The 12,292-nt window shown below is 41.0% G+C and overlaps 2 protein-coding genes across 5 annotated transcripts in view; one reads left to right on the forward strand and one right to left on the reverse strand.

Moving 5' to 3' along the window:
- The window catches only part of Pi3K68D (phosphatidylinositol-4-phosphate 3-kinase catalytic subunit Pi3K68D), a 418,322-nt gene that overhangs the window by 246,363 nt on the left and 159,667 nt on the right, over positions 1 to 12,292 (forward strand). The window lies entirely within an intron of this gene.
- Positions 7,570 to 12,292, reverse strand: part of LOC145994252 (uncharacterized) — a 31,379-nt gene continuing 26,656 nt past the window's right edge. The window contains exon 2 of the mRNA XM_083130355.1: positions 7,570 to 8,184. Coding sequence (XP_082986481.1) covers positions 7,892 to 8,184 — 293 coding nt within the window. The 3' untranslated portion in view covers positions 7,570 to 7,891. The remainder of the gene's footprint in view (positions 8,185 to 12,292) is intronic.

The raw sequence follows: 12,292 nt of genomic DNA on the forward strand, positions 1-12,292 counted from the left end.
GAAGGGTTACTTGGACTTTTCTCCTTTTGTTCCTGTTATCATTATTTTCAAAATATAAAATTTTGAAAAGACACCCTTTTAGTTATGGAGATAATCTATTTTCACACTTTCCAGCGTTAAGCTGGGGCGATGCAGCCGGAGCTTGGTGCTGACCACATCACCACCCCTCTACTGGAAATTAAGAATGTACAGGGCCATACCTCCACACCCCCTATATTTTTCCGTGGCACGTAGCAGAAATATGCCTTTGATCTGACTTGGGTATAACTCTTGTCTCAAGGACATGTCTGTCATCTGTTTCTTCATTGTCCTTGCTTCCAGGGGGAGGGGGGCGGAACTAGTAATATCCTGGGTCTTCTCTGAATCGTATTTTGTGTCTCTTGTCCTGCATGTAACCATGGCTCTATATTTTTCCTATTTTCAAGTCCCAAGTGAAGTGGGCGTTATTGTGAAGCTTCTAACTATTGAAACCTGAATAGACTGGTTGTCGGGAAGTGAAGTTGTCACGGCAACGACGTTTCATTTAGAACAGGAGGTCGTAGAAGATGGGACTATGATTAATGGAATTGTTGACGCGAACAGCTAGTTTTCCAAGAATTTCCAAACAGAATTTTTCTGCACGCAACTTCCCAGACGATGGCAGGATGGGTACTATCAGTGTATCATTCCTGTTTTTGTTAGGTTTCTGGATGGGATTGAATTAATTATAGATCGCTTGGGTTACATTTTCCTGATGTGTGCATTTCTACGGTTGGAAAATTACGAGGGAGAATCAAATTAAAACCTTTTGTTTACATTTTTGCATGTAGGGTCTCGCATGTTTGCTGCATTTTAACATAAACTCATTGCTGATATACGCGTACGTATACTTTGAAGTCTTGAGTTAGTGCCTGTGTACCTCAAGAAGAATCATTGGGATACATATGCAGTCGCTTTCTGCCCATCTGCTTGCGAACTGAGGTCATTGTCTAACTTTATCCTCCATTCGTAATCTTGCTGGACTTGGATGTATTGCTTTTTTTTTATGTACCTGATAATTTCTGTAAGTTTTAGGCTTCCTGTGGGCAAGAAACCACTGCATTTGGTGCGGCAGGTCCCGGGTTCGATCCCGAATGGAAGCTCCAAAAATTTCGCTGTTGACCAGGAGCTCGAGATGAAGTAGCTAATTTGGATCTAGAAAGCCACGGGACAGTGGCATTGCGACACTATGCGCTGACCTCCCAATTGACCTTCCAACCATTTTGTCTGCAGCGAGCACGATGAGTACCAGTCTCTGTTACACAACATTTTATTGTTAAATTTGGTGAAGATTAAAGCAGGCAGTTAGGAAGTGAAACATTATCGAAAACCCAATAGTTTGTGCGTCATGAAACGTTTGCTAGCGATCGTGCGCGACGGCCCCAAACAAGCCTAACGACAGCAGCGCGTTAAAACCGCTTATGTGACGGCGAAAATGCACTTGACTGTGCTGGAACATCCTCCCTACAGCCCTGATCTCTTATCCTGATATTGTAATTTGTTTGGACCACTTAAGGGGACGTTGGGCGATCAACGTTTCGAGAGCGATGAGGAGCTGGATGGAGCGCTTCTCAAGCACTTGGCTTCGGCCACTAGCATAAAAAGTGTCTTGAGTGTAGTGCAATGCACACAAAAAAATGATCCATTTGTATGTTTGCAATATTTTCACGTAATAGAAAGTTAGAGGGCCAGGGACTGCCAACGCCAGAGTCCGAAAGCATTTTGCAGTCGATGGTTCATAGCTTCTCCCCCTCTATAAAGCAGCAATCAGCAGAGGATAATCAAAGAGCGGAAGAAGAAAACGTTTAATTGGATTCAGGGGTGCGGTGCATTTCGCGCAAAGAACATCTTCCAATATTCCTAGGTGGGAGGAGATCGTGGAAACCTTCAAAGCTTTAATTTTCGCATTTCAAAGCCTACTTTTAATGATTCTCGCTTCGAAAAAGCAAATGCATGTCCTTGATTTTTAGGATGCCGATCATCAAAAGCTGACAGAAGTGTCCTTATGTGACAAACGTGTTCGTCCTTATCCTTTCAGAAACTATGGGGCTATAAAGATGAAATTTGGTGGTCATGTTGACCTTCCAAATGAAATCTCATTGCAATGCCAATTCACTGTATCTAACTGTTTAACGCCGAGAATATAATAATAATAATGCAAATTGAAGAAACCGGAAACTAACAAATAGTAAAATCTTATGAAGACCTAGCAAGTATTGATGCGTCTGTCTATGGTAGTAAAATACGAGGCAGGTCCAGAAAGTAAGTTCCGATTAGCCAAAAACAAGAACTTCAGGGGTAATTGACATAGTCACCATCGTTGTTCAGGCATTTGTTGTAGCGTGGCACTAAATTTTGTATGCCCCTGTCATATGCAGGTCTGTTAAAGGTCCAGCAGTTTTAAATAAATTCAATTCCGGTCCGGGAGAGAATATCAGAAAGAGTAAATGGGTTCTGGGTCGTCAAGAACCTTTTTTTATCTTTAAAGTATTTCAGTTCGGTAATGAAATGAAACAATACGCAGCTTGGACCGAATTCAAATTGTGCGAGGAGAAAGGTTTCGGTTCTTTTACGGAACGCAATAGAACCCATTAGAATTGATGGATTCGTGGACCTGTAAGAACCCTGGTATTATGTGCCTGCCGGATAAGAATGGAACTGTCTGCACAGCAGCGTTCAGAATATCCCGATAGCGGCTGCCGCGTTTTCCCCTCCATGCACTCGCTTTCCATCCCGCGAGTATATTGGTCGAGCCCGCCCGAGTCACTATTTGCGCAGCGACTTGTTTTTTTTTTCCACTTGCTCCAGATGTTCCCGAGACAGTGTGTACACAATCTGGAACGTTGTGTTATTTTTAATGTACGTGGATCACTGATTACTTCAGTGTACTCGTCCCTATGGAAAGAGCAGTTGGAAAATGTCTCTTCTGGGTGGTCACTTAAACTCGTGGATGTATGTGTAATGCAATGGCGTATGCTGACGAAAACCTGGACTAGCTCACTATGACACCTGTTTCTGGGCTATGTAGGAAGGGAGAAGACTAATAGGCTCGTTCTTGACGTCTTGAAGAAAGCCAAGTTTCTATCCCAACGGTAGTCAGGTTGCCAACTCCTAAGAATCGCCATTATCTTCTTTTTAAAATCAGATTAATTCAGTTTCTAATAAATTTTTCTTCAGTATTTTACTTCCTAGGCTTCAGGCTTCGCAGGTAGCCTAACTAGCCTGGAATATACGCTCCTGGTGTAATGGAATTAAACTCTGTGGCGACAGCCTTTTCAGGCCCTTTCAAGGTTTCGCTGGACGGCTTGTCTACACCCCTACCTTGCCCTTGTTAATTTGTTACGAAACGCTGCTGCTTTTATTACGTTTTTTTGTTTTACGAGACTAAACTTGAGTAATTCATTCTATTACTATTTTGCTAATTTAAGAAACTTTACCCTAAAATCAATGCGTACCTGATGGAGACGCGGGGAGGGGGGGGGGGAAGGCGGCCGCAGCTTGGTGCTCACAACATCACCTCCAAAATGGCCGATAACCAGAATGTGTGGGACCCTACCCCCACATCCCTTAAATGTGCCTTCATGGTATGATTCTAAATGCACGGGGAACTTCCTCTGCCAGGTAATTTGTGATTGAGCCGCGATGATCCAATTGGTAGAGTGTATGGCTACCATAACGGAGATCCGGGTTCGATTCCCGAGGTGGGTAACGTCCAACGGTACTTCTTGTCGTAAATATTCCGGCACAAGCGGTCCTGTTCCTCGCCCAGACTCCACATCAGTGAATAAAAGCAGGCATGGCATGGTGCTATTCATAGTATTTTCACCATGGCCGTCAGCTAGAATTTGTGGAGCCGAAAGTTTCCCTGTTAATACAATTAACCGCCGGCCTCCGTGGTGATGTGGTTACCGCATCGCGCCCCGACGCCAGGAGTCCCGGAATCGAATCCCAGCCTGGGCACGGGTGTTCTTTCCGAGTCCCCCTTCATCAATTTTCATATCATCAACCATCCTCATCTTCACGATTAGCCACAAGTGGTAGAAAACTGTCGTAAGATAAAACAAACCATCCAGTTTTCCACATGACTTTGCATTCGTAACTTTTAAGACACTAATCACCATACCTGAAAGAAAACGTTTTCAGCGAGACAGTCGTCTCCCCCCTGGAGAAACTAGGATGATGTCTATTACCTACTAGAGCATCAAATAGTTATCTCATTTTGCCCATTTAAGGAACCACAGTGATACTGTTTTGTACAATAGACTGGATTAAAATACCTACTAGTTTATTTCATCTAAATGTCTTACTTAAAATTTTAAGGCTGCCGTGGTACATTGGTTAGCGCACCGCGCTACGACGCAAAGTGTCCCGAGGTTGAATCCGGCATGGTTTTCTTTGCGAGTGTCCCTTCATGAATTTCATCATACCAAACTGGCAGAAAAGCGACGTAAAATCACCTAATTCAATCAATCAAATTTTAAGAGCAATTATTTCCAAATTCGAAGGAAAAAGTGATATTTGGATAGTTGTATTTTTTGACCACCGTGATATTTTTACATGTTGAAGTAGGTCATGAGAAATGAATTTTGTGCAATTTTGAGACCCTGAAAAAAATTTCCCTCTACTGTAGAAAATTTCGAAGTTCAAGGTCAACCGTTCATTTTTCATGAAAAGTGAAGTACGAGTATGTTCGGAGTGTTGTATCTTGTCACGTACCCGCGGCCGGCTCCTTGGACATCCACAGGTATCGTTACTCGTTGAATCGGACTCTCAGTAAGGCAGGACTAACACCTAGTTACAGGTCGGAATTTACTTGTTCTATCTTCGAACAGTTTTTTATATCATCTGTTTATTTACTGAGATGATTTAGCTGTCTTCATAAATGGTTTAGTGTGTCATCGGCCCTTGTTATACCGCTATTCCGAGAAGAGATTTGCGTTGATCTTAAACTCAGTTTAATCCTAAAAAATACTAAAGACTCGTTAGCGGTGAGAATCAGGTACTCCTGGGTGAAGACCTTGGGTCGCCTTATTACTGACTCACTGATGATTATCGCACGAAAGCTCTTGGTTGGGTTTAGGTGAAGACTTCGTCCCCCTTGCAACTTTCCGCAATGATCCTCAGACAGCTCCGTCTACGTCTCAAGGGTGAAGACCCTGTTGACGGGACACTTGGGCAGAGTACATATGGGGTGAAGACCCTATATGTCTCTAGTAAGGTTATTAAAAGTGGTCTCTAGCTAGCTGTCGAAATTGGCCCGCTTTTATATCCGAGCTTGTTGACACTGTAACTAGGCATTTTTTTTTATTTGTCTGAGGGTTGCTATGCTTTCAATTTAGCCTTTTGCCTTTCTGGCTTTCTGTAATTTGCAAGTAAGACATAAATATCATTCCTTAATTTTTATCTCTTATGAAATAATCCTTTCCTTTAATATTCATAGTTTTATTTAAATAACAAAATATAAATCTCCAACGAAGTATAGGAGCATCCTGATATCTTATCTATGAGAAAGTGAAGTTCATATAGCTGAGTCCTATGACAGGGAAGTTAAGTACCTGTCAATCTTTGGAAAACAATAACACCTCAAACTTCTGTTTCCATATACTATTTGTATAACCCTCCTTGCTTATAAACATTCTCTTGCTGTGGTGGGACATGTTGCTTTCCATTGTTATGCGCCAACAAAGTGTGTCCAGAATGCAGTTTTTACATGTTTTCGGCCCTTAATATTTTGGTTAAGGGCATGCGGAACACTCCACGGGGCTCTTCCCAAGCTCTTCCCCCGTGGCAGGGTTGCCAACTTAGCTCTCTTGGAGCAGATCTGGCTCTTTCGTGCACTCGTTTGGCTGTGAACTGGGGCGCCCTGTCCCCCTTGCCCTACTATGATGCCATTACTGGTTCCGGCCCACATAGACCAACTTTGGCCATGATTATACATTTTGCACGTGACGTGATATTGTTATATTGGCAGCGTCGTCCCACCCTCCCCAGTTACTTTTTTATAGCACCGTGTTGACGTGAAATTGGCATAATGTTGTTATCATGGAATCCTTTATTTTCGATTTCATACGACCATGAGATGAGTGCTGCCGCTGGATCTAGATGGTGAAAACTAAGAATGAATTGTCATCAATTTAGAGTTAATGGTAATAACTAACATTACTCTAGGAAGCACTTCGTACATTTAGTTCTTTTATGCGCATCAGGTTTGGCAACATTGCCAGAATGGCCTTAGGAGGCAAGGAGAAGTGCATTGGGCTTGTGGGAGTATTATTTGATTTGTTATGTTGGGAATATCAAACTTCCGATGGAATAGAAAATGATATCAACGGAAAGAGTGCTGTTTGAAGATGCATTTCACCAGCGGAAAAGTCGAACTTCCATTTGATTAGCCGTAACTTGATGTTGAAGTTGATTCCCCATAAGGAATACATGGGATTCCGAAAATTCTTATTCATCATATTTTTCAACTAAATCAATCAAGCACTGTGTTAATTACTTTGTGTATCCTTTGTGTATTTGTTTTCAATTTTTTTTAGTATGTAGACGAGCCTTTGTTTTCAATTTTGTATTTGTTCTTTTTGTGTCTTCTTTATGTTTCTTTCTTCTTTGCTTGTTATTTTACAAACATTTAGTATGTAGAATGTATTTAGTATTTATACTAAATATGTATCCATCGGGGTTCGGTGGTAGAACAGCCGCAGACTGAACCTCGCCCTTTAATAAAGGAAAATTGAATTGAATATACAAAAAAACGCTTCCACTTGCAACATGGGGAGAAATTCACACTCTTGATACACCCAGTTTTTTTTTAATAGCAGTGCCCATTCGGGCGATATTGAAATAAATGCACCTTACCCTTTAGCCCCCTTAAACCCGAAGGTTTAAGGCTGCAACAACACAGGCCTTCCATCTGGGTTAAGCAACAGAACCCCAAAGATTTGATTACTAGGCATTGAGCTCACTATTTGGACAAGTTAACTTTACTAGGATATTGAGGCTGTTACCAGGTGTAACCCTTTAAATACTCAGAAATTGCGAAATCCGCAAATTAGGCTTATCTCAAAACAACAGCAGGGCAAAAAAACAAAAAACAACATAAGTATACAATCTTGTAGCTGAGTACTTGTACTAACAAGGAAATAAAAAAAAACATTGGGACCTTGTCCTATTTTCGAGAAAAATAAATAAAAATGTAAAGAAACGTCAATGTAAATTATCACAGTTCCTCCCCTATCAGAAAGTGGAACAGACCTTTCTCCCCTTTCTTTGTTCCAAATGGAACATTCCATATCATGACATGTTATGGGACAGTTTTCGTTTTTCTTTCCTTGATGGATAACGTAGTGGTAACGTCGCCTCATTGCAATCAAAGGGGTCCCTGGTTTTTGATTCAAGGTGGAGGTAGAACTGTAGGTCCCCAGTCCTGATTAGCCTTCCAGTGCATAAAATGGGCTTAAAAACAAAACTCTACCAAACAAATTGTCAGAAAACACTATTATTTTCTCAAATACTCTTTACAAAAATACAATAACTTCTTGTGTTGCACCAACGATAAGGAACGAACCGGTAATACAATTCTTCTTACACACATAGTGTTCGTTTTTGTGGTATAAGAGTCAAAATTAATTTCTGTAGCCAATTCTGTATCGCACCACTAAAATGTTTGTTAACGCGTGGCATATTTTGTGCATAGTACGCTCATGAATACAGCAATAAGCCATTAACTTGTGCGTAAATCACATTATCCTGACATCCACACATTTACTAAGAATCAGTCGTATGGTCATCACAGCGGAAAGACGCCATAATTTATTTGTGTAGACGAACCTTATCCTTTTGAAAGGCTAGTACTTTTGTAAAAGTCCAAAGGTTAAGGTAATGATTGAGTTTGTTCGTGTTCATGAAAAAAGTACGATGGACGCAAATCGCCGTCTTTCAAGCTGGGCCTCTTCGGTTGTAACTGGTACATCATCCTGTGGTCACTGTCTTCCACACACTGGTTGATGTTGATGGTCGGGCTGTTTGGGGGCCAGTTGCTTGACGGACAGTTGGGCGTCGCGTTGGAGGACTGGTTACTGCAACAGGTGCAGCACAGTCTTATCACTACCCCGAGCATCACCAACGTCATGAACACAAAAACTGTGATAAGTGGCATTGGGAAACCTGCAATAGAGAAAAGAACATTAGTAATGTGTTGTTATATGCTTGTGTGAGGGAGCTTTCAGACCAAAGCGACACTGCCAACACGCATGCGCAACCACCAGACCGAGGCAATACGGTGCTATCAAGTCCAAGCGAAAACAACATGTTCGGCTTGTATCAGGAATGATATGTTGTGTTTGTTTCTGAAGGTTCGTTTCCTAAGTGACACTTGTCGCTTCGGTCTGAAAGCTCCGTAAATCAAATCAAGAACTTATGTTTTGTTATGTACAGTCACGGACACTTTTGGGTTGTAATGCCCTAATTTACTTTCAATGGAATTACTACAACGCAGAAGTGTCAGAGACTGTACTACTTGTAATACACAATTACGGTTCTTTTCCTCCTTTCGGAATAATATTCAGAGTGTAAGACTTCCAAATACCCACCTCACTTCCACGTAGTAAACCCTGGACTGCATTTTGCAGACTAACGAGGCTCTGGCGTCTGGACTCTCAGCCTGTATAATCCTATGTGGGGTTTCTATTTTGTCAGTTTCGCTTCATCTATTTCATCTTATCACCATTCATCCTCATCTTTGCGATTAGCCAAAAGCAAAGTAAAATCAATCAGTCAATCAAAATTTGAAAGAAAAAAAATCATGATTTACTTCAGGTACTTATGCAAAAGTAAAGTTTTGTAAAGCTTTGCCACGAATTTCTGGTCAATAGTTGTTTCATTCCGCACTTTGTACTAAATTTCACAGCGGTGGTTGTTATACCTAATGATCCAATTGTCATTGTCTTATTTTGAATATTGTCAAGTTCAAGTGGATCCCAAATATTAAAACGGGAGAGATTTGTGGTTCGAATCATCAACGAGTTCGAGGAAACCGGAATTATTGTTGAATTTTCATATGATAACCAAGGAGAAAATTCTGACCGCTAGACCATGAAGATAACTAGGTTTCGTTTTTACAGTAGAGTACATAGTTTACAGAAGTTCATGAACTTCCAGTTGGTGATATCTTTTGAACTAAGAGACCGTGAGAAACTAACCGAACTGCTTTGAAGAACATTATTACAGTTGGTTGGACATCAAAGTCAGCAAACCTGTTACTCGGAAGTAAAATTTATCCAATAGCCTGATGCGGAAAACAAAACACCTGTGTACAGATAACTCTTTCATTGTTCTTTAGACTACAGGCCGTACGTACAAAGCGGACGTTCTATCGGGCAATGCAAATATAAACCCATTACGTTTCCTGCTCAATGCATCTGGATTTAGTTTTCCTTTTATGCAACCCATTCGTTTCTGTCAGCTTTGCCTGAGTGAGAGAAGATTCAGTTTCGGATGTTTAGGGATATTCCCCATTTACCAATAGAAATCGTCTCCATCGACCCGTGTAGCCCTCAACGTTGTATCTGCTGGTAACCCGCACCAATCTCTAGTCCAGAGTTCAACGTATGTTATGATTACTAGGGTGCGGATTTTTGCCTATTTGCCCTTTTTATCGCTTTCTAGTAATATAGGCTTTAATGTTTTAAGTTCGTTTCATGGTGTGCATATTAATGTCTATTTTGAGGGTTAGCGCCTATTTTGCTTAATGGTGCCTAGAATACATATTCTGCAATTTTTGTTTACTTCAGTTTTTTTACGCACCTTTGGCTCCCCCTACATTGAGAATGGTAAAGCTTTTATGTTGAATTGACCGAGATCTTGTGTTCGCCAGATTTGAGGGTCGCAATGGATTCTTTCGAGATTTCAAATGTCCCTTAATCAAGGTAAGCAAAACAGATGACTCATACTTGGAGAAAACAACGCCAAACAACCCCTTATTTTTTTTCCAGCTAAAAGCTTGTAGGAGTCGATCAGTACGTACACCGATGGTGCCTCGTACGATTTATGAGCTAAGTAAGGATGTTTCTTGTCAGTTTTAAAGACAGACTTTTTAGCCAATTTTATTGCATTTTTAATTTCAGTGCCTATCTTTGGTGTCTATTTGATAAGTTTTTTGTGCCTATAAATCCGCACCCTAGTGATTTGACACATGCAGGAGATGTACTACTATGCAGAAATATCAGCGAGAAATGTAGGCTTGACATGGACTCGAACCCGGATCTCTGGTTAATGTGCCATTGTTATACCAGCCGAGTTTCAAGCCCGCCAGTTCAACACGGGTAAAACAAGAACAGCGAAACAAGGATGATCAATGATATGATGAAATTGAAGAAGGGACACTCTCAAAGAACACCCATACCCCGGCCGGGATTCGAACGCGGGATCTCTGGTTGCTTATGCTTCGCTTCCATCTTGTAATCGAGGTGTCCTGGGTTCAATTGTTGCCGGGTCACTTTTTCTGTTTTGTAAAGGTAAAGTTCTTCGTGCATATAGTACCGTGCCATGAAGGTACATGGGATGTGGATTATTTTGGAGGTGTGATCAGCACCACGCTCCAGCCGCCTTTACATCCCCCTTCCAGGGTTGCCCCAAGCTACACATTGATTTGAGGCTGGGCGAGCCCCAGACCCGTTTTATGCGGACAAGCCCGGAAAAATTTCCCACCTTAGATCACCAACCCCGGGAATCGAACCCGGGTCTCCCGCGAGGCAGTCAGGCACCATATCGACTAGGCCTCCGCTGCTCTTCTAATTTTATGGTTCCACTTCAATTCGAGTAGCACACGTTTGCGTAAAATGGATCTATTACAATTTTGGCCAATCTTTTTAAATGAGGGATATCACTATGGAAAGTTTAACGAAAGTTTAACGTGAAGAAGTTTTGCTCATGGTTGTTAGGACAATGCCGTTGTATTCTGTATTAAACTTCAAATGTTTACCCGAGGCAATATAGTCTTCCACTTCTCGCAAGCTCATACAGTTCGTGTAAATTTACAGTGACGAAATAAGTTACTTTTCTGTGTCGTATATATTCGTCTTCAAACTCCCCCTAACTCCCCAAGAGAAATTCTCTACATCTACGGCGAAAAGTGAGATGGAAGAAGCCCAATATAAACTTTAAATTGAGATAAACTAGAAACGTCTGAAATATGAGAAGCACAGATAAGAAATGCTTCATCTTTCTTCGTATACGCACATAGATCTTTTTCTTCTCATGAAGTTTCCGCACTACATCTTTTCTGAAATTTTGAACACGTTCTTCTGAATACAAAACCGTCTAGACAGAATTATAAAGGGGTTATTTTGTTACGAGTGTGCACGTGATGTAAACTTTTGTAGATAACCGGTACTCCAGAAAAACAAGTAATTGAAGTGCGTAGCCGACATCCGTGGCCGAGTGGTTATCACAGCGCACTACGACGCCAGAGGTCCCGGTTCTTTGTCACTGTCTGTTTATTAATTTCGTCATGAAATAATTTCATTATCCCATTTCTGGTCGGGATGACATTCCATTCTAAGGATTTCCTGAAGGAGGGTGCCCACACTATAATAAATAATTATGCGGTATGTGTGTGTTTGTGTTTGTGTGTATATATATATATATATATATATATATATATATAGTGTTTGTGTGTGTGTAATAGCTATAAAGATATTGGAGTCAATAACTTGAGAATTTATTTTTGGTTCCTGTTATCTCAGCATTCAGCTTTAAGATTTTATAATAGATTAGAATATGGTATGTTCCATATACATTGCATTATACTTAACTCAGAGCCCTCTGTAGCCTGTTTGAGGCATCGTAGAACTTTGAAATTTGGCGAATCCACTATGCAGACCATGGGGAAGAGGATGGCGATAAAAATATAGTTAAATGTTCCGCCACCAGGTTGAAATTTGGCGCTGTAATTCCATGATGGATTGTAGTAATGACGTAAACTGCTCCAATTGGTTATGGATTTGCCTTTACCTTGCAATCTTGCAATAAACGAGAGATTTTTTCTCGCAACTTCCAGCCACTAACAAATGTCTTTCTAATTAATAACTCAGCTAAATCACTTAACGTGATTATTTGTACAACCCATCATGGAAGTACAGCGCCACATTTCAGCCTGGTGGCGGAATATTGAACTATTTATTTATCGCCATCCTCTTCCCCATGGTCTGCATAGTGGATTCACCAAATTTCAGAGTTCTACGATGCCTCAAACAGGCTACAGAAGGATCTGAGT

Source organism: Lepisma saccharinum, chromosome 10 (assembly GCF_977018435.1).
Source record: "Lepisma saccharinum chromosome 10, izLepSacc3.1, whole genome shotgun sequence".
Taxonomy (NCBI): Eukaryota; Metazoa; Arthropoda; class Insecta; order Zygentoma; family Lepismatidae; genus Lepisma; species Lepisma saccharinum.